At 60.2% G+C, this 25939-nt stretch overlaps 3 protein-coding genes across 8 annotated transcripts in view; all 3 read right to left on the minus strand.

The window, feature by feature from the left end:
- Window positions 1-2232: 2232 nt before the first annotated feature.
- On the minus strand, window positions 2233-3402 carry PHPT1 (phosphohistidine phosphatase 1). Its single transcript, XM_061352323.1, has 3 exons — window positions 3236-3402; window positions 2986-3110; window positions 2233-2616 (listed from the first exon to the last, which is right to left on the minus strand). The coding sequence occupies exons 1-3, from the start codon at window positions 3372-3374 to the stop codon at window positions 2524-2526; spliced, it is 357 nt and encodes a 118-aa protein (XP_061208307.1). The 5' UTR covers window positions 3375-3402; the 3' UTR covers window positions 2233-2523.
- Window positions 3403-4280: 878 nt separating this feature from the next.
- Window positions 4281-13746, minus strand: AJM1 (apical junction component 1 homolog). Of its 4 annotated transcripts, none has more exons than XM_061353039.1 (3): window positions 13477-13746; window positions 9761-9834; window positions 4281-7711 (listed from the first exon to the last, which is right to left on the minus strand). In XM_061353039.1, the coding sequence occupies exon 3, from the start codon at window positions 7646-7648 to the stop codon at window positions 4412-4414; it is 3237 nt and encodes a 1078-aa protein (XP_061209023.1). In that variant the 5' UTR covers window positions 7649-7711; window positions 9761-9834; window positions 13477-13746; the 3' UTR covers window positions 4281-4411. The 4 variants fall into 4 exon arrangements, with proteins under 4 accessions (XP_061209023.1, XP_061209024.1, XP_061209022.1 ...); XM_061353040.1 differs by lacking the exon at window positions 13477-13746 and adding an exon at window positions 13145-13272; XM_061353038.1 differs by lacking the exon at window positions 13477-13746 and adding an exon at window positions 12556-12909.
- A 4617-nt stretch (window positions 13747-18363) lies between these two features.
- The window catches only part of RABL6 (RAB, member RAS oncogene family like 6), a 53340-nt gene continuing 45764 nt past the window's right edge, over window positions 18364-25939 (minus strand). For 2 of the 3 annotated variants that reach the window (XM_061353044.1, XM_061353042.1), the window contains 6 exons: window positions 25446-25661; window positions 24456-24804; window positions 22519-22690; window positions 21043-21086; window positions 20296-20470; window positions 18364-20004 (listed from right to left, as the gene is read on the minus strand). In XM_061353044.1, coding sequence (XP_061209028.1) covers window positions 19898-20004; window positions 20296-20470; window positions 21043-21086; window positions 22519-22690; window positions 24456-24804; window positions 25446-25661 — 1063 coding nt within the window. In that variant the 3' untranslated portion in view covers window positions 18364-19897. Of the gene's footprint in view, window positions 20471-21042; window positions 21087-22518; window positions 22691-24455; window positions 24805-25445; window positions 25662-25939 lie in introns of all 3 variants that reach the window. The other variant, XM_061353043.1, reaches the window with a different exon arrangement.

The raw sequence follows: 25939 nt of genomic DNA on the forward strand, positions 1-25939 counted from the left end.
AAGTCACTGATGCTGCCGGCTCTGAGGGAGAAGCTGGCACCTCTGCCAGGGGCCCTGGGGCCATGATGTGCCAGCTGCTGGGCTGTGTCCCGTTCATCCACAGGGAAGAAAAACATGATAGTGTCTGAGCATAAGGAGCAGAGGGAGAACCTCTGGGTGAAAGGCATGGGGTGGTCAGGGATGACAGTTGTGCTAAAGGGTGGGGGGAATGGAGTGCAAGGAGCAACCCCAAGGCAGGAAAGGTATAAAGGAGCCATGATGCAGCCAGGCAATGGTGAGCCGCAGCAGGCAGGGATACTCAGGACTGGACGGAGTTAGCCTTAAAACTGTTGGAGCTTTGAATTCAGAACAGAACTCAGGGTCTGAAGGTTGGTGACAGGCTGGGAGGGAAGGCAGGGACGAGCAGGACACATCCCATGGTGTTCCACAGCCTGACCCAGCACCCAGCTGAGATGCCTTAGCGCACTCCAGCCCCACCGATGGCAGGCAGGAGTGGGGGGAGCTCAGCCTGCCTGCTCCAGACAGAGCAGCCTGGCAGCCCCCTCCAGGGCAGTGCCCCTTCCCCAGGCTCTCAGCAGCATCATTCCAGCCATTGCCCCCGCAGAGCCTCCTGCCACTGCTGCTGCAGCCCCTGTGCCTGAGGCTGGGCCCCTGCAGCTGGAGCTGTGCGTGGAGGCTTCTCCCCTCCTGTGGACGGCCTTGGACAGCAGATTGCAGGTGATTGCATCACATGCAGTAAAGCACAGGGTTCACTCCTTCCCTCAGTGTGAACAGGGTCGGTACCTGCACCCTCCGAGCCCCGTGTCTCGGTGCTGGCAGTGCCTGCAGGCAGGAGCCCTGCCCTTCCCCAGCTGCCCGGAGCCCTCATGGGTACTAAGCTGACCTTAAGCAGAGCAGCCACCGGCTCCTGGAGCATCTCCAGCAGGTCTGATCCCTCCCTCCTGCACTGAGGAGACACAAGGGGATGTTGTGGACCCCCAGGACAGAGACTGGGCAGATACTGGGCTCCATTGGACTGGAGCGGACTTTGATGACAGCAAAGGGACTGAGCTTCCCATGAGGTCAGGTTGAGAGAGCTGAAGCTGCTCAAAGTGGAGAAGGCACAGGAATGTCACCCTTGTGTATAAAGACCTGACAGGAGGGTGCAGAGAGGAGCTGGCTCTGATGGGGTAAAGGATGGACTGGACATCAGAGTTGTCTCCGTGCAACCAGTGCAGGGCACTCAGCCCCCAGCTAACAGCCACCAGTGTTGAGTGCACTCATGACTGCTGTGTCACATTCACCCCAGCATGGAGATGATGGTCAATACCTTGCAGGAGGTCAAATCTAGGCACAGCAGAGCTGTTTTAGAGCAGGCCAGCTTGCAAGGCTGGTGGGCACCATCCTTCACAGGAGACCAAGCTCCATCCCTAAGCCACCAGTGGGGAAGTGGGTCCCACACCCCAGCCTGGCCCATGAGGCTCACCCCTATCCCTCATGATCTCCTTTTGAGTTTGGGGTAGGACACTGGGCACTGGGGCTGAGTGTCAGCAAGGTGTGCTGATCCTGCATGGCTTCAGGCACAGAGGAACCACCTCCTGTCCAAGTACCCCACATCCCTGATGGCAAGAGGGGAAGACAGGGAGGCAGCAGCAGGTAGAGCAGCCAGGCAGGAGCCGGGAGCACAAAGGATCATAGTCTGACAAGTGACAGGGGTTGGGACCACAGGGTTAAGGTTCCTCCAGTTCCAACCTTGTATGGGATGGTGATCAAGTGATCCACCTGGCAGCCTGACCAGCACATCTCCCTCGACCTCTCCTGGCACTAAAGGCTCCAGCAGCTTTTCCCAGTCCCCCCACCCTTCTCACTGGGAGTACAAGCAGTCTCTCTGGGCAACATTGAGGGACAGGAGCTAATCCTGGCTGTCCAGAGGGCTGCAGTCAAGGAAGATGCTCTACCTCAAGGTGTGACCACCTGATGGGGTGGGAATGAGCATGGTCTCCCAACCACGCTCCCTCCCAACAGGGGAAGAGGGTGGTAACCTTGCCCTTCCTTCCATCAGGCACTGGGGATCCGCTGCCTCCTCCTCCCCCTTCCCAAGGCTAATCCTAACATCCCCTCAGCTGTCCCCACCCCAGACCCTGATAGCACCAGGGTCACCCCCCCCTCAGTGGCTGGAAATCTGGAAAGTCACTCCTGTTTTAAGGGGCTACATCCCAGACCAGGAAAAGGAGCAGACCAAGCCATGGGCGCTGCGCTGCCCAGTGTGTTTAATTCTCACATACACATGTGGGACAAACCCCATCACCACCGGGGACGTCGGGGCAGGGCACCCACTGGCTTCACCGAAGCTCTGCCGTGCTGGGGAGGTGGGAGCACCCGCTGGCACGTGGGAAGTCTGGTGACAGTGGAGAACAGGCGAGTTCAATGGAAAGGAAAACCAGGAGAGCTCAGAACACCAGGAACCTGCTGCCACCACCCCAACACCGGGTCTGGCTGCACCAGCTCCAGGCTGGTGCCGCTGCTGCAGCCTGGGCACAGGAGTCAGTAGCCTTCATCTGCCCAGGTGATCTCGTAGTCTGGGTACTCGGCCTTCAGCTTCTCCGTGGTCACGGAGTGGTCGGCTCGCCCGAAGCCCTGGCAGAGGAGAGAGGGGCCCCAAGTAGTGCCGGTACCACCACCCACAGGGGCGCTCACGGCAACCAGAAGCTCCGGCAGCAGCCCCACACGCCGCGGAGCCCGTGAACCACCGGGGGGGGGCTCCGACCCCTCTGCAGCAGCGGTTCAGGCCACGGACAGCTCAGCGCGGCCCCGGCTGCCGGACAGCGGGTGGTGCCACCTTGGAGCTGGGAAAACAGGCACCGGCATCACCGACACCCTCCCCGCTGCCATGGAGACGCGAAGGGCGCATCCCCGAGCGGGAACCCGCGCGGCATCGCGAGGAAGCGGCCGCGCCCAAGGGGATGTGATACCTGTCCCCCCCCTCGCCCCCCGGCCCCCGCTTACCACCGAGTATCCGTACACGTGGATCTTCCTCTCCTGGGGGCGGTGGGCGAGCCGGCCGCCCCCCAGGCACTCGCATTCCAGGCCCTGCCGCGCCAGCTCCGCCGCCGTCCGCTCGTAGATGTCGGCTGCGGGGAGAGGGACCGGTGGTGCCGGGCACACGCCGGAAGGGGGGGGGGCAGACACCGCCCGAGCCCCAGGAGGAGCCGCGGCGCGGGGCAGCCCCGGTACCGCAGGTCCGCGCGCCCCTCACCGTGGTACTCGGCCCAGCCGTGCCCGCGCACGACGTCCTTCCCGGGCGCGCCGGGCGCGCGCACGCGCACCAGCACGTACTTGAACACGCCGTCACCGTCGATCTCCACATCCCGGACCCCCGAGAGCGCCGCCGCCATCGCGCCCGCCCCGCATTCCCCCCCCGTCCCGCCCCTTCCGTCGCTGCTGCCAACCAGCGCCCGGCACCGCCCACTGGTACCCGCCCACCGGCGGGGCGGGGCTTGCCCTGCGGTACCGGGGCGGTACCGGGGAGATTCTCCCGTGGCCTCGCCCGTGCTGCGGGGGGGCCAGGCCGGGAGCTGGCCCGTGGCACCCGTACCGGCAGCGCGGCCGCTTCTGGGCAGGGCCATGGGGCAGCCCCGGGTGAGCGGTGAAGAGCCGGGCCGTGCCTTCGACCGGCTCTGCCCTCCGCCGGTGCCCCGACACCTCCCTGCGGCAGCCCCAAGGCTCTCGGCCGCAGTCAGACCCCTCCCGCCGCGGCAGCCCCATGCGGAGCCTTCACCTGCCCGGCTCCACACGCAGCCGTGGGTACAGCCCGGACTCGCCGCAGCCCCTGCCCTGCCTTAGGGGTTCCCGGGGCATCCGCGGGTGCGTTACAGCTCCCACGCGGGGTCCCCGCTGTACCCGACGATCGTGCTCAGGACACAGACTCGAGGGAGCAGGGACCTTGTGGCACTCGCTCCGACCGCAGACCGGCACCAGTGCATCCCTGCAGGGCTGCCAGCAGCACCCCAGGCTCTGCACGGCCCCAGAACGGCTGCGGTGGGGCCCGGGGCGCTGTGCAGGGCGCTGGGTGCAGGCAGGCACAGGGGGCTCTGCGTGTGCAGGCAGCCAGGCTGGCCAGTGGGCAGAGGCTGGCGATGCTTGGGGTGCCCTCTCTCTGAGCAAGCATCACTCACCCCGAGAGAGCTCTGTGGGGTCGTGCCAAGGGGCTGGCTGGGACCTGTGCCCCATGGCAAACCCTGGCCAATGCTCCTGTGCCCTACAGCCCCCCCCAGCCAATGCCGGCTGCCCGCAGCCTGTCACAGCCTCCTCCTCCCCTCCCTGCCACATCTGAGAGAGGGTTCCTGTCCCACTGTGCTGACAGGACAACACCTATCTACAAAGGGGGTGAGCCGGGGGGGGGGTGTGAGCTGGAGGGGTCCCCACCCCATGTTTACATGATGTCATCCAGGAGGTTGGGGCTGGCCACCCAGTCGAGTGTGCGAGGCTCAGAGGCTGCCATGATCATGCACATGAACTGTTTGCCTGTCCTCTTGTCGATGGGGTAGATGGTGGTGGGGGTGAAGCGCTTGTTGCTCTCCACGAAGTCGCAGAGCTGCTCGTAGACAGCGGGGAACTCGTGGCGCAGGAAGACGCCGCGGATGCGCAGCTCCCGCTGGATGTTGATGAAGCAGACCTCCCGTGCCTTGCGGCCCTCCTCGCCCTCCTTGTCGATATCTGCCGTGCCAGGGGGCGGCGTCAGGATCAACGTCTCCATGTCCCGCTCCTTCTTCAGGATCTTCTTCTCTGGGCTGGAGGAGGCTAAGGCCACCTTGGCGTATTTCCTGACCGTCGGCACCTGCATCTTTGGCGATGGCTTGTCCGGCACTTTTTGGGTGACGGCCACAGTTACATTCAGGAGGAAACATTCATCGGGGTCGTACTGGTTGCCCGTCTCCCGCAGCTCCCGGGCATACTCCCCCAGGTTGTCCGAGTAGCTATCCAGCTCCCGCAGGGACAGGTAGGTGGGGGACATGAGCAGACTCTCCAGCCCGAACTGGAGGAAGTTCTCCGCCGAGCCAGCATTGGGGAAGCCCAGGAAGAGGACACCGCGGCCACGGGAGAGGTAACCCACCTTGGCAATGCGTGAGAAGGCCTTGTGCACCTCAGTGTTCTCACGGCAGAACTGCAGGACGTGGCGGCAGACGCTGCCCACCCGCCCATAGACGCAGCTCTCCTTGTGCGTGTCCCAGTCCTCGCGGCGGCAGTGCCGGGAGCAGTAGTAGGTGTAGCAGCTGTGGCACGACTTGAAATAGAGGCAGGCGTTGAACATGGTCTCTGTCCGGCGGCACTTGGCGTTGGAGCACATCATCATGTCATCCTCCTCTGCGCTCAGGTCAGGCGAGCAGTTGTCCGGGGACTTCTCGAAGGTGCCGGCAGGCACTGGGGCAGGCGAGGGGCGTGGGGCGCTGGTGCGGGAGCTGGGGCCCGGCTGCTCCTTCGTGGGCCGGGGTGCCTCGGATGTGCCAGGAGGACCCCTCCTGCCCTCGCCTCGCCGCGGGGGCCCTGTGGCACTGGTGCCCAGGAGCTGTTTGAGCTGCTCGGCGAGGCTGTCCCTGTCCCCAGCGCGGTGGCCTGATGTCGGCTTGTAGTCGATGACAAGGTCGGTGATGAGCTCGTCCAGCTGCTCCAGGCTGCGCTGGCGCCCAGAGCTACTCTCCCTGGTGACGGGCTGCTGGGCACTGGGCACAGCGTAGGGCCCGTGCTCCCGCCCGCCGTCCAGCATGTCCCAACTAGCCGAGCGCCTCTCGCTCCTGCCCATCCCGTCGGCGCGGATGTCGTTGTCGGTGATGGTGATCTCCGGTGTGACGTACCAGGAGCGGCCTGGGGGGCCGCGGCCACCATCGGCGTGTACCCTCTCAAGGATGGAGCTCTCCGAGAGGGACAGGGCGGCGTAGCGCTTGGGCGAGCTCGACAGGTTGATCACCACCGGCTGGCGGCGCTCCTCGGGGGATAAGGCACGGTGCTGCTCCCGGGCCAGCAGGTTCTCGTAGCTGCGCCCGCGCTGCAGGACCTCCTCCCTGTGCACCGCCGGCGCCAGGATGTTATCCCAAGACTTAGAGTAGTGCTGGGTCTCCCGGCCCAGCCGTGGGGGGGTTACTCCATAGCTAGCGTGCCAGGAGGAGACCATAGCCTCGTGCCCTGCTGGCTGCGGGGTGAAGCGTGACACTTGCAGGGTCTGGTAGGGCAGCGCAGCCCGCTTGGAGCCGTACCAGTCACTGAAGTGCAAAGGCTGCGTGCTGCGGGGCGGGGGGCACGTCCGCGACATCATCTCCCGCTCCCGGTACTTCCCGTAGTCCTCGGCATAGAAGACCCGAGCCGAGGAGCCGAGGGCTGGGTACGTCCGGGCGTCCTCAGCATAGAGAGTTTTGACCGGGGTGCCGCGAGGGGGGTAAAAGCGGGGCTCATCCCCGTAGAAGGCGCGGGCGGGCGCCTCCTGCACAGGGTAGCCCCGAGGCTCCTCCACATACAACGTCCGGGGTGGCACCGTGTGGACGGCGGCTTTGGCTGGGTCCTCGGTGTAGAAGTGCTGGGGAACAGCGTGGCGGCCGGGGTAGGGGTAGCTGGCGTAGCCGGAGCTGCGCAGAGGCATGGCGGGGCTGGGGCATCGCGCCGGCTCCTCCGCATAGAAGAACTTGGCGGGGACGCCGGGAGCAGAGAAAGTCATGCAGCCCCTGTCGGGGTATTCCCTGAACTCCCGCGAGGCCGGCACCGGCACTGTCTGGTACGCCAGTGCGCGGGGGTCTGCCTCGTAGTACTCCCCGGGGTAGGGCAGGAACGGCGGGTCCCCGCTGTAGGAGTCACTGGGGGTGGGCGTGCGGGACGCGGGTGCCTGCCGGCCTCCCGGCACCGCCAGGCTGCGGGCAGGAGCGCGGGGCCAGCGCGGCGGCTCCTGCCGGCCCTGCGCTGCCCGCAGGCTGCGAGCTGCGTGCACCAGCACCGCCTCGTCCGGCTTGATGTCCACCCGGCACTTGACGTGGGGGCTGGCCCCCGCCTTGCCGCCCGGCCCCTCCTCGAAGCAGTTGCTGCCCAGGCAGAGCGGGGAGATGCGGCTGACGCTGCTGCGCTGCGGCTGCAGCTTGATGGGGTGCACCTCGTTGGCCATGGCCCGCAGCGGAGCCTGGGTCTCACGGCGCGGTGAGGGCTCGGGCCGGGACGGCTCCCGTGCCACCCGCAGCACCTCGCGCCCGCGCCGGGCCGGCGGCGGCGAGGCCGAGACCGCGATGGGCACTGGGGTGAAGGTGGTCTTGACCCGCGGCGCGCTCTTGGAGCGGGCACGGCGCTTTGGCTCGCTTCTCGGTGCCGGGGCTCTGCAGGCGTAAGGGTCCGGCTTCGGGGGCGCCCGCCTGCCCGGTGGCCCTGGCGTGGGCTCGGGGGTGCCGGGGTGCGGGCACGGGTGCTCCATGGCCGCAGGGGTGCCCAGCTGCTCCTCCAGCGACTCGTCGAAGTCGAAGCTCCTGCAGTGGCGCTTGTTGAAGGGCTGCGGCTCGCGGGGCAGGGATGAGGACATGGAGGCATCACATTGTGCCAGGGGCTGGCAGACAATGGAATCCCTGGGGGCTGCGGTGGCCACCTTTATGTCTTGGTACACCGTAGACACGAGGATGTCAGGTGGGTCTGTTCGTGTCATCTTAAAAGCGACTATTCTCCCGCCAGCTCCCCTTCAGATGGCCTCAGAGGAAGGAAGCCGGCCCTGCAAGAGAACAGACGAGGTGCCTGAATCCCAGCGGGGACCTCGGAAGCCTTGACAGCACTGAATATATCCCCACAGCTCCTGGCTTGAAGGGGAGGTTTGGCCACATCCTCAGAAATGAGGGCTCGGGGACATCCCAGCCTCTGCTGCTGCTGTCAATAGTCAGATCCCAAATGGGGGAAAAAGATGGAAAAAGACTCCAATCCAATTTGCACCTCCATTTGGGGTGCAAATAACAGAGGGGATGGCAGAGCACCCATGAGTGCTCCGGGCACTGCAGGCAGCAGGGCGGTGTGCCAGCTCACTGCGGGAGAGGAGGCCACCAACTGCTGTGCCCTGTTAGTGGGGTGCAGGGCATGGGGACCCCTGTGCAGCATGACAGGAGATGGCAGCACCAGGGGTTTCCACAGCGGGTGGGAAGCACGTGGCTGACTCCCCACTGCCAATGCAGGCAGGAGCATCACTCCAGGATGGGTGCCATGAGCACCCACTGTGGTGGCTGTGAAGCTCTCAAGAGCTCTGGGGCTCCAGGGATGCAAGAGGCTGTGCCTACCATGGCCCACGAACACTCCTGTGCGGTGCCAACAGTCGTGGAATCCCAGCCTGGTTTGTGTTGGAAGGGACCTTAAAGCTCCTCCAGCTCCAACCCCTGCCACAGGCAGGGACCCCTTCCACTGGAGCAGCTTGCTCCAAGCCCCTGTGTCCAACCTGGCCTTGAGCACTGCCAGGGATGGGGCAGCCACAGCTTCTCTGGGCACCCTGTGCCAGCGCCTCAGCACCCTCACAGGGAAGAGCTTCTGCCTAAGAGCTCAGCTCAGTCTCCCCTCGGGCAGGTTCAAGCCATTCCCCTTGGCCTGTCCCTACAGGCCCTTGTCCAAAGCCCCTCTCCAGGTTTCTTGCAGCCCCTTTAGGCACTGGAGCTGCTCTAAGGCCTCCTCTTAAGGAGCTTTCTCCAGCTGCCCCAGCCCAGCTCTCTTAGCCTGGCTCTGTGCTCTCTTACAGCAGATGTCTTCAGTCCCACTGCTTGCAGCCGCATCACTCCCTGGGGCTCATCAGTTCTAGCAATGGGTGGTACCAGGGCTCGGTAGAGGGGTGCTGTGTCAGATACCCCAACCCCACGTGCCAGCAGCGACTCTTCCATTGCTCCCCACAGCTCTGAGCAGCACAGACCAGGGTCTCTCTGCAGTAACCCTGCTGTGAGGGGCTGCACTGGCTCTGCACCCACCAGCTTTGTCTTCTCTTGCATCCTGTGGCTGTGACGTGTCCAGGGCTGGAGAGGTGGGATGGCAGCTGCAGCTCCCGTGGGATGTGGGGTCTAGCACCCACCGAGCACCAGCACCATGCACCCACCTGCTCCTGGGCAATGCTGCCAGGGTGGGCAGGACCCCCACCACGTGTGACCCTGCTGTGTGACCACGGGGGACATGAGCACAAGCTCCCCCCAAGTGACTGGCACCAAATGGATGTGCCACCAGCTTTGCCCACAGCAGAGAGACGCGGCCAGCTCTAATGGTTATTACATCCTATGAGGGTTTGGCCAAGGTGGGCACCAACCGCTCCTCAAGGCACTAAAGGTGCACAGCAAAGGCCAGCAAAAGGTGTTTGGCTTTGAACAGCAGCAGAGGACCACAGAAAGATGTTTCTGGGAGAAAAGGAAGAGACTTTATTCGGTGAGCAGCAGTATGGACCATGCAGAGATGAGGGGCAGCTTGGGTTGCCCCTCACTACACGGCTAAAGCCCTGTCTCACCCCAAAGCAGGGCAGCAGATGCTGGAGCTGAGGTGAGGTCAGTGAGGTTGGGGTGTGTGTCCATGGGGTAGGCTGGGGAAATCTTGATGCCAGGAGGAGATGGGGATCCCAGTGCCTGTGAGGCTGGGAGGAAAGGTTTGTTCTCATAGTGGTGGTTCAGCATCAGCCTGGCTGCATTACAGTGCTTGAGAGCTGGGCTGGATCCAGGCAGGCAGCAGCCATGCTGATGGTGGCATTGGGAAGCCCATCCCCATGGTGTCAGGGTGGCTGGTGGCAGGGAACCACAACCCAGGGTCCTACCTGGTCTGGCGGCAGCAGGGAGGGGGAGCGTGGGTTGACCTGGCCGAGGGCTCTGCAGTGGTTCCATCCCAGCTCTGTAAAACCAAAGAGGAACATGAGGGTCCTAGGGCAGCCCGGGGGGGGTTGGGATATACAGGAGGGGCTGTGGAGCACCCAGAGACACCCCTGCAGCTGCAGCACTGCTGAGCCACACGGAGCTGCAGCCCCCGAGGCCACTGTGCACATCCCGTGGACATGGGTGGACATGTCCATCCACTGTGGACATGGGTGCTGCATCCCGTGGGCAGTGGCGCATCCCTGTCCCCCCCTTTCCCCGCACACCCTGTGCCCGCAGAGCCCGCAGGTTGCCATGGTTTCTCCCCATCATCCCTGCTCTGCGTGGGGAGTGTGGGTGCGGGGGGGGGGGGTGAGGGGAGTGTGGGTGCGTGGGTGCATGGAGAGTGTGGGTGTGAGGGGAGTGTGGGTGTGAGGGGAGTGTGTATGCATGGGGGGGTGGGTGCATATGGAGTGTGGGTGCATGGGGAGCTGTGGGGGGCTGGAGGGAGTTGGGGGGGACCCTGGGCTTTGTGGCACTGCAGTGGTGGCAAAGCACCCGAAGAAGCACCCCTTTTGTGGTGCCCCCCCCCCCTCCCAGTGCCACCTCTGCAGGGAGAGGGTTACACATCCTTCCCTGCTCTCACAGGCTCCAGCCCTGCTGCCCAGGGTCTCCATGCTGGGTCACCCTGGGGATGCTGACATGGGCTGGCAGCACTTTCCAAGCTCACAGAACACCCCTGAGGACCCCCCCTAGGGACACAGCACCCTGCCCGTGTCCCCACCACAGGCTGCTTCTCGCAGAGCCCCCCGTGGCCCTGCTGCTGGCCAGCACACACAAACACCTCTGCCCAGGGGGATGCCCACGGGGACCACCCCAGGGCTTGACCTGGCACCAGCACAGAGCCCGGGGACAGCAGAGCCCGGTGCCCCCCCCCCTCCATTCCCTGGCGCTGCTCCGGGCCGGGAGCCGGCGGGGCCTGCACGAGGCTGCACGGAACTGGGTCACTGCCGGCACGTGGCACGTGCGCCCTGTGCGGTGCCCTCCAGTGCTCCCAGTACTGCCCAGGCTCTGCAGCACCAACCTCCCGCTGCCTGCCCTGCGCCCATGCTGAGCGCTCTGCCTGCTGCCTGCCCTGCGCCAAGCACTCCGCCAGGGCACTGCTGCACTGCACTGACCACTGCCAGGGCACTGCTGCACTGCACTGACCACTGCCAGGGCACTGCTGCACTGCACTGACCACTGCCAGGGCACTGCTGCACTGCACTGACCACTGCCAGGGCACTGCTGCACTGCACTGACCACTGCCAGGGCACTGCTCTGTGCACGCTGCCCGTGCACTGCTCGGCATCCCCTGCCCGCACATCCCACTGAGCACATAGCAGAGCGCTGCCTGGGTGCACTGCAGCAGCTGCACTGCCAGCACACTACCTACACGTGCAGTGCACCAAGCACACTGCCACTGCACCAGCCTGCAGACAGCCCCAGCACACGCTGTGCTGCACTGCACCGAGCTCCCGGCCTGCCTGTGCCAGCAGCATGCCCTCAGCACACTGGTCCAAAACAGCACCAGGGCAGCATTGTATGTGCACTGTGAGCACCATGCTCCTGCAGACGATGCTAGGTGCACTGCCATGGGTGCTGTGCCATGGGCACTGCCAGCCCTGACCCCGCTGCACACAGGCTTGGGAGGGCACCGACAGTTGCTGCTCCCTGGGCCCTGCCCGCACCTGGCACTGCCCAGAGCCAGAGAACACCCGGCCCCCGGCCCCTGCCCGGTACATTGGCAAATAGAAGCTTCCCCCTCTGTGCCCCCACCAGGGCACCCCCCAACACACAGAGTGCTCTGTGCCCCTACAGCATTGCCCCAGCCGTGCATCTCATGGCCGCTTCACCCTTCCCTGTGCCCCTCCATCCTGAGCCCCCCACTGACTCCTGCACACACAGTGCACAGCCCCAGCACCACCAGCCCCAGCCCCCCCCCCCGGAGGGGCTCATCCTGCCGCGGGGAGCGGCACCCCCAGTGCAGGAGGATGCTCCCGGTGCTGGCACCAGGCGAGGGGGTGCAGCACCCCCAGGGCACAAGAGATGCCCCTACCCCAGCCAGCCCCCCCCGCCCCGGAGGACCTTGGCAACGGGAGCGGCCGGGGGGGGCAATGGGGATCCCCGCAGGGGGTCACAGTGCCCAGGCCGGGGGGGGGCCGGGGGGAGAGGGGCTGTCCCGGGCGCTGCCGCGAACCCCAGGGCGGTGGCCGCGGGATTCCCTCCTCCCCTGCTGCGCACCGGCACCGGGAGGCACCGGGCCCGCTGGGCCGCGCCGAGCGCTGCAGGGGCAGATGGCCTGGCCCGGGCACTGCGGCGGGATGGAGAAGAGGATGAGGATGGGGATGAGGATGGGGATGGGGAACACGGGGGTGGGGTGCGATGCGTTGGGTGACTCGGCTGGGGAGAGGGATGGGGATGGTCCCGAGAGACCCGAGGGATGGGGAGGGCACAGCGGGATGGGATGAGGACAGGGATGTGCGGCATGAACTGGGGGGGGGGGGAATCGGGGGAGCACGGGCGGCCGGGGGGATGCCCCCGGAGGGTCTCAGGAGGATGGGGCTGGGATGTGAAAAGGGGGGAGTGAGATGGGGACTCTAGGAGAGGGCATAGGGGGATGGGACGCGATGCGATGATCCGGAGGGGTCGGGGAGGGGGACTGGCCAGGGTCCCCAGGGAGTACGACAGGCCCCAGCCCCCTGTCCGGGCCCCCCCTTACCTGCTCCTCGCCCGCCGCCACAGCGGCCCCCCCGTCGCATCCTCTACACCACCACCGCGCTAGGCTCGGGCTGCCGCCGCCGCGGTGGCCATGGCCCGGCTCCGCCCGATCCCGCACGGCCCGGTCCGGTAGGGGTCGGCTCGGCTCGGCTCGGCTCGGCTCGGCTCGGCTCGGCTCGGCACGGCACGGCACGGCACGGCACGGCACGAGGCTCCGCCGCGGCCGCTCGGCTCCGCCGCCGCTTGTTTTCCCATAAATACGGCAGGCGGAGTTACCGGCCGGGGCCGGGACCGGGACCGGAGCCACCCACCGGCACCGCCCCCGGCCCCGGGCCCATTCATCGGGCCCAGCTCTGGCTCCGCCGCTCGGCAGCAGCCCCCATCCCCATACTCATCCTCATCCGCATCCCCATCCTCATCCCCATCCCCATCCCCATCCCATCCCCATCCCCATCCCCATCCCATCCCCATCCCATCCCATCCCATTGCATCCCCATCCCCATCCTCATTGTGCTGTGCCCTCGCAATCTGCTGCCCTCCCGCCGGCAGATCCCCGGTGCCGGCAGCCCCTGGGCCCGTCCCCGCCTGACCTTGGCCCATCGTGGCCAGTGAAATCCCCGATAAGCTCTTCTGTGGCGCGGCCTCATTTCCCGGAGGCGCCGGGGCTGCCACTGCCCGCGGCCGGGAGATGCTCAGGGATGAGCCGCAAGGCACCGAGGAGGACGGAGGCGGTGTCCGGCAGCTCCCGGCGCGCAGCGGCTCCAGCGCCCGAGCTCTGCCTCAGTTTCCCTATCTCCCTGGTGCAGCCGAGGGCCCCGGCACCGGCGGGTGCCCCGGGAAGGAGCCTCGGCACTGGGGACCTGCTCCGAGCCCAGTGCTGAGCTCTGCCCTCCCCGCCAGTCCCTGCGCGGCCGGTGCCTACCGGGATTTGCTTGAGTTCAAAACCCTCCATAGCCAAGACCCTTCCCCCCCGCGCTGTGGCTCCGGGAGCATCCTCCCGCGGTCCGCCCGCAGCGGAGCCGGGCGCTGCCGCACACTGGTGTTGCCATGGCTCCTGCAGGAATGCAGCCCGGGATGGGTGCGTTTGCCCCCCGCGTGTCCCGTGATCCGCAGCAGGGCAGCGGCCGAGCTCACTGCACAGATGAGGGGACACAGCTGCTGCGGGGGGGCGCAGGGTCGGGGGGAGCAGCCCCCCGGGGAGCTGTGGCCTCGCTCAGCCAGGCCCGGCTCCTCCCCCCCGCAGGACGCAGGGCTCCGGTGCTCCCCGCGGCTCCATCTGCTCCCACCGGCTGCCGGCCCCGCGCCGGGTGAGCTCCTGACGCGGTCACTGATGCCAGCCCAGAGCCCTGCCCGGGGGTGCCGGGGCTCAGCACCCCCCGCAGTGCCACCACACAGGGGATGCAGGAGCCCAGATCCTATGGGCATGCAATGGAGTCCCCGCATGGAGGATGCTGCTGCCACGTGCCTTCCCTGAGGACACCCCCTTTGGTGCCACCATCTGACCTTGCAGATGTGGCCCTGAGTTGCACCTGCATGGATTGCAGTCACCGACCCGGAGCTCCACGCTTTGGAATGGCCACAGGGCCTCGGACAAGGGGCTGAACCGTGTTCCCTAAGCCCTGTAGCAAGGGGTGGTGGAACCATCTGCTGCCCCCACTGGGAGGCCGCTATTTTAGGCTGGGAAGTGCTGAGGGATCCAACTGGACGTTGTCGTCTCGCCACCAGAGATGCTGCAGCCATGGCATGTGCTGCTGTCACTGGGGTTGTGGGTGCCTCCTCCTCCTCCTGGAGCCAGGGGCAGCCTGGAGGAAAGGAGATGCCACAGGAGGAGGATGGAGGTTGTGTGGGGCTCACTGGGAGTGGGCAAAGGGGGGCTCTGGGGGAAGTGGCTGCTGTGGCTGTGGCACCCCCGGGCACCCAGACTGGGGCACTCAGGAGGGGACAGCCCTCGGGTGCAGTGGGGGCTGTCCCCAGCCTCGTGCCTGCTGCTGCGGGAGGGATGGGGCTGTCCTACCCCTGTGCTGGGCCCTTGCCATGGCTGTGCAGGTCCAGGCTTGTCCCTGGCCGAGCTGCAGGGGAGGACACGGGCAGTCAGAGGCCACGGCTCCATCAGGGAAAAGAGCTGGGGAAGGAAGGGCTGGAGTGGGGGACACCCCGCCTTGTGTGGGGTTCTTGCCTGGTCGGTGCTGGCCCCCCAAGCCCAGCAGGGAGCAGAGCCCGACAGGCCCTCTGTCGCCGTGACTCAGTTTCCCCAGCAGCACCACGCTCCTGCTGTCTGCTGATCGTGGCCAGGAGAGGCCCCCCTGTGCTGCACTGGGGCTGAAGCTGTTCATGGGTCTCTGCCCGCTGGACAGTGCTGGGTCGGTCCATGCCTGGGGCTGTGAGTCACAGACTGAGCTCTGCCATGCCCTGGCCAAGGGGAAACTGAGGCACAGAGGAACACCGTGCCCACTGCTCACAGTGAGGATCACTGGGGATGGGTGATGATGCTGAGCGCTTGGGCAGCCCCAGAACACGGCAGATCTCAGCCCTGGGGGACATGGAGGCTCACATCTTCAGACACTGGGAGGCCTGGGGTAGAGCCCATCCAGGGGGCTGCGTGTGCCATGGACAGCACCAGGAACGTGCTGGGGATGCTGCACGTTGCCCCACTTCCTCCCCTGCTGCTGAGTTTACAGCAGGGATTAATGTTTGATCCCTTCCCTTTGCCCCCAGGTGCTGCTGTCCCAGGTGGGCAGCTCCTGGCTGGGGCCATGCTCCTGTTGCCCTGAGCTGGCTGTGTCAGGGGTCTCTCCCCTCCTCCCAGTTTCTCTCACCCTTCCCTGGCATCACCTCCCTTTCCCCAGCCCTGAAACGAAGGAGAACCAGGCCCTGCTGCCTGCCTCAGGGCTCTGGAGGGAGCTGGATCTTACCCACAGCTCCTGATGCCCTTGGCAGGAAGAGGGTGTGAAGTGTGTAAAGCACCTGCTGGCTTTAGTGTCCCTGCCTGTAAAGAGCTGTACACCCACATCCCCTCCTGCCTCCTTGGGAATGATGGGTCAGTCCCCAAAGGCAACGAGTCTTGAGCTTAAGCACATGGCATCCATCTCCTGCCCCACAGCAGTGCCAGAGGCAGACATCCTGTTAGGGGTGCCCTCCCCTCCCATGGTAGTGGTGGGAGGGATCTGGTGCTGCCCTGTGTGATGCAGCCCTGGTGTGTGATGGAGCTGCACCCGGGGAGCACCACTGGGCAGCCTCCCAAGTGATGCCACTCGCCAGCAGCACCGTACCCTGGAGCCACCGGCACCCACAGTGATGCACGAACCAACCTCCTCATGCTGGGCCATGACTGCAGCACGGGTAGAGCTTGAGGCCACCACTGTGCATCCCTGCTCGGAGCCGCTGCCTGCCAATGGCACAAGGAGGGTTTCTCCTCCCAGCTCCGGGAAAAGCCTCTTCCCAGCCTGCTTGGGGACCTCAGGACAAGCAGAGCTCCCCCAGGCCAAGACTCGCTGTCCCAGAGCAGTCAATGGCTGGCATTGCAGGACACAGCATCCTCCTCGCCTCATCTCAGCTCTGCAGTGACCGACAGCCACACCACTGCTTCCCTCCTTGCTGCCACCCATTTGGAGATCACTGGTTTTAGTGGTTCCCAAGTGCACACAGGGAACCTCCAGCTCTAACCCATCATTGTGCTCTGGGCTCCCAAAGGCTGCTCCATGCCCAAAGCTGCAGCTTGAGCCAACGACACCCCATCTCACCCGACCAAGGTCTGCCCAAGCCTGCGGGACCCGCTGGCTACAGCCACTGCCTGATGGTGCCAGGGGATCGTTTCCCTCTGCTCAGCAACTCCCCTGTGGCATGGATGAAGGCTGGATGCTCCCTGTGAGCTGTCCTAGGGCCAGGGACACGTGTGACACCCCTGAGGCACTGCAGGCTTGTTTTGGAGGCAAACCCACAAGTCAAGGAGGCTCAAGCCCTGCTATCGTTAAGCAGCAGACTGAGCCACCACTGGATTAATTGTATTATGCCATGATTGAGGCTGTTGCTTGGTTACAGCAGCCGGTCCCTGAGCCCATCCTACTGCGGGAATTCCCCAGCATCACTTGTTTCAATCTCCGGGGCATCCCAGAAGGACACCATGTGCTAACGGCCTCTCCATGCAGCAGGAAGGGGAAGCTGCAGGCAGCTGCAGGCAGAAGAGCCATCAGCCCCCTTGCCCCAGCCACCCCTGCCTGCTCACTGCCCTCCCCTCAGCTCGGCCTGCCCCAGCTTTGCCTCTGCCGTGTATTTGTCCAAGAGCACTCAAGGTTCCCAGTCCTGCGGTCGTTCTGTGTCCTGCTAAACGCTGGGCTGCACCCCAGTGCAGATCAGAGCATCCCTCTGCTCCGGAGGGTGCCTTCCCTCACGTCTTGGTGCAGCAGCTGCAGCAAGTCACACACCGAGTTGCCAAGAGACAGGAGCTGCTCAGTGTGACGCTGGATCCCAGCGCAGGGAACCCTCCCTGCTCAAACACTGCGCGCACAGCTCCAGCGCTGTCTCCAGTTAGCAGCACAGCCTCTGCTTTTCCCACTGGGACGCTACACACGGTGTCCCCAAAGCAGACGGGTCCCTTCTCCTCCCCGATGGCTGCCAGCCCAGCCCGATGCCTGAGCGCATGGAGGCTGCTCCCCCTGCAGCAATTCCCGAGCAATCCCAGCTGCGAGGACATGGGGCCGTCGGAGGGACCTCAATGACTGCTCATGACCGCTCCACCTTCAAGCTGGCACGGTGGAAGCCAGGATGCAACCGCACCGTGGCTGAGGGGCCCGTGGGTCTGGTGTGGAGGCAGAAGAGCAGCAGCCTCAAGGATGGGGCTCTATAAACCTGCCCTTCTCCCTCCTGCTGCTCTAAACCAAGCACAACCTGGTCCAACATCAGCTCTGGGTTCACGAGAACCCGCAGCTCCTCAGCCCTCGAATTCTTTCCTTTGGATGACTGATAAACCCCAAAGCTTCCACACTGGTACCTCTAGAGATGCTCACAGGAACTATTTATATCCATGTGATCCTGCAGAAGCTTCCCTGTAACAACAGGCACACACATGCTTTTTATATTTAGCTTATTCAAAGACTGCGCATGGGAGAGCCGAGCTCAGTCTCTTTCCCCCCTCACTTGTGCTTGCTGGCGTGGGATTACACCTCATGCTGCAGTCCCAGTTGCGTTCAGCGTTCCTGAAAAAGGGAGAAATCCAAGCCTAAAATGCACCTTTTTTCCTGCTATTCCCTTGCATGCTCCTGCTTCACTTCCAGGGTGGGATTGCTCTGGCCTTACTGCTGAAGCCAGAACATGGCACGCACCCTCCTGGGGCTCCAGTGCAAGTGAAGAGAGCTCCTGCATCTGCTTTCCTCTTTCAGAGGAGTATTTTGAACACAGTGACTCATCTCTTGTTTTCCTCTCAGCTCCTTGTGCTGACAAGGAACAGGAGCCACACGGAGCGTAAAGGCTCCCGTGGTGCTCAAATCTGGCCCAGGTGAAAGACAAACCAATGCCCACGTTGGTGCTTCCAGGGGGCTCAGAGCCTTCTCCAAGAGCTGCACTCACACAGAAACAGAGCTGAGCTCCCTCCCTTCCACTGTGTGAGACAACAGCTCCCAGGAGTCTGGGGAAAGAACCCATGGGGTTTATGTTCACCTCTGGGGTTGTTTTAACCAGTTTTAATTGAGTGCCCCATTCCATGAAGTGTGAGAATGTGAGAGCAGGCAGCAGAGGGATGCCCTTGTGTGCACGAGTCCTGGAGACCCGCAGCTCCTGCACCCAGGCAGACAGGAGAAGAAGATGTCAGAGGCAGTTGTACAACAGAGCTTTATAGTCAGGATGGACTGTACCAGGCTTTTTCGATGCAAAATGGAACATGACCCAAAATGCTCACGTTACAGAAGTGCTCTCAGGAACGCAGCCAGCTGAGGCTCCAGCTCCTGCCTGACCTTTTGCAACCCAGTCACATCCCAATCCCCTTTTATGTCCCCAGACGTGCAAAATTTGAACTGTCCCATGCAATTTCCCTACAGTGTCATGTGAAATGTAATGCTCAGAGAAGTAGGCAAATGCTCCTGGCAAACAGACCTGAATGATACACTGCTCATGCAGCAAAAAACCCAGTTTGTTTTATAGGGAAAGAGTTACAAGTGCATTTTGGAGGCTGGGGGGAAGGAAAAAGAATAGTGGAGCAGCAAACTGCCTGCTGGTCAAGACAGCTCTGGAATGGATCATGGATCTAACGGACATCTTGCTTTACAGGGATGTAGAAGGAAAACCCAGTTTGAATTCCATGGCTGACATTTCACAACAAAAAGGTGACGGTGGGAACAAAACCAAACCTCAAATCAACCTGCAAGCAACAGGGTCATGGAATGCACAGTACCTGGAGGGAGCTTCACCACCTGAGCTGTGAAAGGGACACCGGAACCAGACCAAAAGGGGTGCAGAGAAATCACAAGCTCCATCAAAGACAGGGGCAGCTCACTGGGACACAGGCGAGTGCGAAGGGCCTGCAGAGCCCATCCAACGGCTCCCACGGCTCCTGAGCCGTGGGTACCAACCCACTGGTTTGGGTTCAAAGCAGAGACTACGGCTTCCCACAGGCAGGGGCTTGGAGGATGCTCTCCACTTGCAGGGGAAGGCAGCATATTGGTGGCTGGAGGCTGGGGCCAGGGCACATGGCTGTAGGATGGACAGGCGCTGCCCCAGGACAGACACTGGCTGAGCTGCAGTGCTTGTCCCTCAGCATAGAGGCAGCCAGGGTTTTACAGCAACACTGTAAGATGCCTGAGAAGCATATGCCTTTCCATGCTAACACCTCCCTGGAGACAGTTCTGAAGCTCTGGATTATCTTCATTTTCACATGAGAGTCATGTCCCTGAGAGGTACTGAAGGGAGGAGATTCTAGTGTATGTAAATCCAAGGGTGGGAAATGCAGAAAAGCACTGATTCTTCTCTCTCTTTTTCAGGTTAGCTTTGCACTTTGCATTGTTTTCCCAAACTGCATAGCAGCTTACGTGTAGTGTCTGAGACACTGGGGCCACGGAAATCAAAGGGGCTTCATGAATGCCAACAGCAGCATCAGTGAGTGCTGATTGAGCTGCTGTGCAGAAAGGTCCCGTTCAAAGGACTCCAAAAATCACACTCACTCTCTCTTGCTCTGGCCCTGTGGCTGCTGTGTGCACCACTGTAGCATGATCTGCTCCATTTAAAGCTCAGCAACTGCCGGGTGGAGCAATGGCCAACACCACCTTTCTCATTACAAAAATAGGAAGGACAGAAAGTTAAAGACTTGAGACAGGCGAGCGCGATGCATTCATGCGGCATGTTTTGTTGCACTCCTCTTAACAAGACAGGAATTTCAGGTGTGCAGGAGTAGAATATAGCTGGGGCAGAGCAGGCAGCAGGTCCCCTTCTCCTCCCACACCTGCCAGCTTCCCACAGGGCATCTCTGGAAGGAAAAAAACAACAGCCTGGAAGCGGGCCTGGGAGCTGTGCCCTGAACCATCCCCTTACTCAAGTACATCTCAGCTGGATTTGCTTTGTGTAAGGAACGCACCAGAACAGCGCCCGCAGATGTGAAGCTTTTGTTTTGCCAGCTCTGGTTTCAGAGAATATTGGGCAAACAGCCAAAGCTTCACAGATCTGCACCCGTCCTGGTGTGACTCCTATGGAAAGATGGAGACAGCACGACTGGGAGTCTGCCACGCAGCAGCCACCTACAGCTCCTCATAGTCCCCACCTCCTCCAGGCTTGCTCATGCTGGCTCCTCCTCCTCCCAGGAAAGCCTCAAGTTCATCTATCTCGCTGCTTTTCTCCTTGCTCTTCTTTTTCTTTTTCTTCTTCTCCTCTTTGCTCTCCTCCTTCTCTTTGCTTTTCTTGTGTTTGCTCTTCTTTTTTGCAGATTTTTCTTCCTCCTGCAAAAGGAGAGCATTTTCATTAGCAAATCCTCTGATTTTATTAGCATACCTCGCCCTGGAACTTGGCTCTGATGGGAATCTGACTTAGGGTGAAGCATCTACTACCAGGGCTGGCTTGGAGTTCATTCCAGAAGACCCTTCTGCGAGTTTGGACAGAACAGAGCAAAGACCATCTGGTTTATGCATAGCAGTGGTCTGTCAGGCTGTTTGTGCCCGATGATACCACAGTATTGGACAGGCAGAAATGCCAAAGACAAAGCCTCCTGCAGACTCCCCTCGCTGCTTCTGAGACACCCCTCTGCTTGGAGAAAGCCATGGAGCTCTCAATGGACTGAGCCCAGCAGAGATGCATGGCTCTGTTTAACCCTGTATTTTACAAAGTCACATGCTCCCTGCTCAAAATTCAGCTCTTCTAAAAGCTTGTTTTTAGACCCTGGGAGGCACAGGTCTGGTTGTAGGATGGGAGAACAGAAGGAAGTCCACCAGGCACAGAGTGCACTGTGGAAGGCCACCCCCCTTCTTGAGCAGTAGGTAACACGGCAGATCAGCTCTGAGGAATCCAACAGTACCTCTTTGCTTTTCTTTTTCTTCTTCTTTTTCTCCTTTTGTTTATCTGTTCAAACAAAAAACACCCAAACAATATTGTTTTTAATCAACTGAACCAGAAGAGAAGCAATTCTGCCCTGTCCCGATTCCTGAGACTCACAGAATCCTGGGATGATAAGGGTTGGTTTGGGCTTCTGGGAGTTCAGCTAGTGATGGAAGAACCACTCAGGCCACAGCATCAGCAGTGGGAGGGCCATGACAAGCCAGCAGTCACTGTGTATGGAAATTTTATCAGCACAAGGCCAAAGTGATAGTGCTGCATTTAATACTTTCACAGTATTAAATGAATCTCAGTGCTCATCACTGTCAAAACATTTATCTCAGGTTACTGTGAGTGATGATCTGGCTGCTGCTTTGACTGCTGACTGTCCACTGCCTTTGCACAAACCCCCCTTAATCAGGAGAGTATTGACTTGACTGATACATAGGAGGCTTTATAACTGCACCACATTTCACGTGTAGTATTAGCCTGTCATCTGTCAGTCTTACCTACACACTCTTTTTACTCAGTTGATCTGTAAATACAAGTCAGCCCTGGAGAAGTCTAACTGCTGGTAAAGCCCCAGCTCAGATGCAAAGATAGGCTTTTATATCTATTTGAGAAAGAGGAGATAGAAGGAACCAACACTGAATTATTAAAGATGCTAAACTGAAGTTCAGTTATTGACCGGGACCTCTGCAGACGCACTTCCAGCTATTTCAAGCTGCACTGTTCAGTAAATCAAAGCTCAAGCTGATAAAGCCACCACAGCCTGTGGCACCTTGCTTACACTTTTGTATAGTTATTCAAAAAGGTCTCTCTCTGGTGCTGCTTACAGCTTTGTTCCCCCACTTAAGTCTTTAACTTCCCATCTTCTGTGGCGACATCAGAGGCAGATCTATAGGAAGTTGCTTTGCAGTAATGCCAAGACAGCAGAAAGCATTTCTGTGGGTAAGAGTTGTACCCTCAGGGGATGGGGAGGGCAGGAAAGTCTGAGGAATGCTTGTGATCAGGTTGTGATCAAAATCCCACCTCACCCTTCCCAAAAATAGAACAGCAAATTGGCAAGGAGTATCAGAGCATCTTGATGAAGTTGATCCAAATCTTTGAGGGGGTGGACACTGCGGTGCTGAGCACCACTTCCCAGGCAGGCAGTGTAAAGCAGGAAGCCTTATGCAGAAGCAGCTTGTGAAGGATGTGCTCTGCTTCCAGCTGGGACCAAAATAGTCCATGGTGGTTGCTATGGATAAGCCAAGTTCCCCCGCTCCCCATGGGGAAAAACTTAAAGGTATTTATGCTGTGTTAAACCCCATTAGAGAGTCATACGAGGAACTGTATGACCCTGCAGGCTATTTTATTTAGTGCAAATTGGTTTCCTTACACCCTTGGAACCATTCTGGATAAAACAGAAGCCTGACAAGCAAAACCAGGAAGAGTGGAAATAAGGGGTGACCTTTACCTTCCTCACTGCTCTCCTTGGGACCAGCTTCTTCCAAACCCAAACCAAAGAGATCTGAGTCATTTTTCAGTTTGAAGGAGTGGACTGTTGCTTTCACAGCCTGGGGTGGCTTTGCCAACGAGGTATCATCATCCGATAGTTCAGAGAGATCTTCCCGGACTGGGAATTCATCCTGGAGACAAGAAGAGGCAGACAACACCCACAGGTTTTCAGCCCAAATCTCTCAGCATTTTGCACACAAGACATCAGATGTCAGCAGGCAGGGAGGAGGGAAGGAAATGGCAGCTGAACTGAGCTGTTATTGCCTGGAAATCAATGCTCCTGATCTCATAAGCTTTATCTATTCCTTGCCTTGGTAAAACGCCTCAGTAGCACTGGTACTGGGCAGTGTGCTCTGGCAATGTAACATTCCTGCTACCAAAATCTAATTCCTGACGTAAAGGCATTAAATGAGACCTTCAACTGTGTTAGCATGACAGCAGCAGCCTCTAACTGCCCTGGAGAGGCACCTCAAGTCAAATCTAATGGGCTGAGAACTCGCCTCCAGACCTAACAAACAAAACCTTGTTGCTTTGTAGCTCTGTGGGGTCTCCTGAATGAGAAGCAACCTGCAGTAGGGCCAAGGACGTGGTGTGTTTGCAGAGTCCTTCATAGAGTCAAAAGGGAATGTGCTTCCAGGGCGCATCTGCCTCTTCAGTGTGGGCTAAATAAATAGGATGCTGCAGAGACTGGATATCACCCAAAAACCCTCTGTCCCGGCATGATGGGGATGGAAATGGAGTTTAATGATCTGGTGATTCCTGCCAACTGATCCTCTCCAGAATTCACTAGCCACCCTTTCTTTCTATCCTCCATACTGCCCAAACACAGCCTTGCTCTGCTGCTGGTCTGAGCAATGCTCCTTCCTCCCTGCTGATGGTGGTGTTTTACTGCTCTGCCTGACCAGTAACCCTTGTGGGTGCCAAGCATTCACATGCTGTGGGGCATCTCCCTGACACTGCTGCAATGGCAAAACTCCCTCACAGATCCTGTTTTCGTCACTGCATGTGAAGAGAAGTAAACTTGTTCCAAATACTTTTGCTTTCACATTAAAGTGCCAAGAGAATTAGGTACTGGAAATGCAAAATGAATGGAAAACTACTTAATAAACAGCACGACACATAGCCAAGGGCTAAGAAACTGGGACAACCATCCTTTCTGCAGGACTCTGGAATGATGCAAACACATCCAACACTCCTGAACACCCCAGACACCAGGAGTCCCATCTCAAATCATGGCTACCGGTTTCTAGGGATTGCTTTGATGTCTGTGAGTACAGATCACTGAAAGCAGGCATATCTCCAGCCACAGAAGCAGCAAGTTCCTACCACCCCAGAGAAGATACTTGTGTTTTCTCCACCTCTAACACCCAATGGGTGCAGAGGGGACTCCTGCTGCACCATGCCTTTGAGCAGCTGCCCACATGCTGAAGGTCACAGAGACATTACAGCCAACCTGGCTCCACTGGAAACTCCTTCCTAGATTTTCCTACTTCCATAAGAAGCTTTGCCAAACAATTCTTGTTACAGCCTTTTGATTGCTGTAGGGAGCTCACCTTCTGGCACATACACACTTTTACATGTTAAACCTTGGGTGAGAACCTATTAGAGCTTTGTATTTTATAACCTGCATACTGATGGACTGACACCACTTTGGCCCTACTGAGAATAAACAGCATATTAAAACCCGTAAGCACAAACCTTGCTGCCATGTGGTTTCAACAGTCACAGCATTAGTGGGTTCGTGCTTACATCAATCTCTACAGGTTGCTTAGCACCTGAGGTGCTGTGAGCGCCGCTGAGAAATGGAGGAGCAGATGAAAGCTCTGCTCATGAGATGCCTCAACACTTCAAGCTCAGCTTGACAGCAGCACACAGCAACTCATGCAAGTTATTTACCATTTTCTTCTTCTGGCTGTCAGAATCCTCACTTTCGAAGTCCGGGTCATCCATAACAAATGAGAGCATCTGAGTAGCTATTGGTCCCTCTTGATCACTGTCAGACTCTTCAGGCTTTTCCTCTTTGACCACTTTCTGCTTGAGAGTGTGTCCTTTGCTTTGGGAAGTGGTCTTTGGGGCCTGGACTGCTGCCGGGGCTGCAGCAGCAGCAGCTGGCAGGCTGGTGTGGACCTTGCTGCTGCTGTTTCTTTCAGACCCAGAACGTGGAGGTAAAGTGTCAGGAGGCTTCGGGTCCATTCCTTTGGTCAAAACGGCTTCACTCTGTGGTTTCAGAGTATTTCTGGAAGACCTGGGAAGAAGGAAACAAGTTGTCAGAGCCTGTCCACCCCCATTCTGTGAAGCAAAGCACAGTGGCTAATTAGTAACTGAGCCTGCCTCAGGGCTGCATCTCCACAGCAGAGGTAGTTCATCCTAGGGGGGTGGCTGGTCAAACACATACTACTCAGGCTGAAAATAGCCCTCAAGTCCCTATGGATGCTGCTGCAGAGGTGTCTGCACCAGCTGGCCCATGCCTATCACATACAGGATGTGGTATGTGGAGAACATGATCCAGCTCATCATTCTCCTGCACAGGGTGTGGTGAATGACTTCCACTCCCTTCACAAGGCTTGATCTCTCTGTCCTCCTCACTCAGCTATGAACAGATATTGCGGTGCTCAGTTCCAGCCTCTGTTCAAACTGGAGGAAAAGGCTGGGCCATTCCCAAGCAGAAATGTTCCAGTGGCAGCAGCACAGTGCTCAAGGGCATGCTGCCTAGGTGTGCTGCAGCAAACACGGCACAGAACAGGCCCAGCTAAAGAAAACACAGCCCAGCTTATAGCTGAAGGCACAGACACCAAGATTCCCCAAAGGATGCCCAGAAGCCAGTGGCAGGATCAAGGAGAGGCCCCTTTGCCAGCACAACCCCATGCCTCAGCCTGTGCTTCATACCTTTTCTTTTCCTGCTCTGCGTTGATGTCTTCATTAGGTGTGGGAATGACCTTAGAGTCCTTCACCTCTTCTTCCTCTTCCTCACTGGAGAGGGTGACATTCTTGCTCGGCACCCGTTCTGCTGCCAGAATGGGTCTGCTGGGGATTTTGTCATCCAGATCCAGGTCATCTTGGAAGCCTGCCACCATGGGGTTCCCCCCAGGGGCCTCTCCATCACTGCAGAATAGGCAAGGATCAGACACAGCACCCCAGGATGTGCTGGGACAGGCGGACCTCCCCTGGAAAGCAGCCTGGCTTTTCCAGCCAACTGCACGTCCACATCCCTCAGCCCAGGGCAGTGACACTGCACCACCCAGCCACTGGCCCCTTCAGACCTGATCTGCATGAGCTGCAGCTGTGGCACAAACCCTCTACAAAATGGGCCACAACTGGATGTGTTAGAGTGGCTGGAAAAGCTGAGCTTCAGAGCTGCCCATTGCTCCAGCTCTACTGGA

Source organism: Neopsephotus bourkii, unplaced genomic scaffold, assembly GCF_033783945.1.
Source record: "Neopsephotus bourkii isolate Nb327-2 ecotype Australia unplaced genomic scaffold, CSIRO-AGI_Nbou_v1 NB_659, whole genome shotgun sequence".
Lineage (NCBI taxonomy): Eukaryota > Metazoa > Chordata > Aves > Psittaciformes > Psittacidae > Neopsephotus > Neopsephotus bourkii.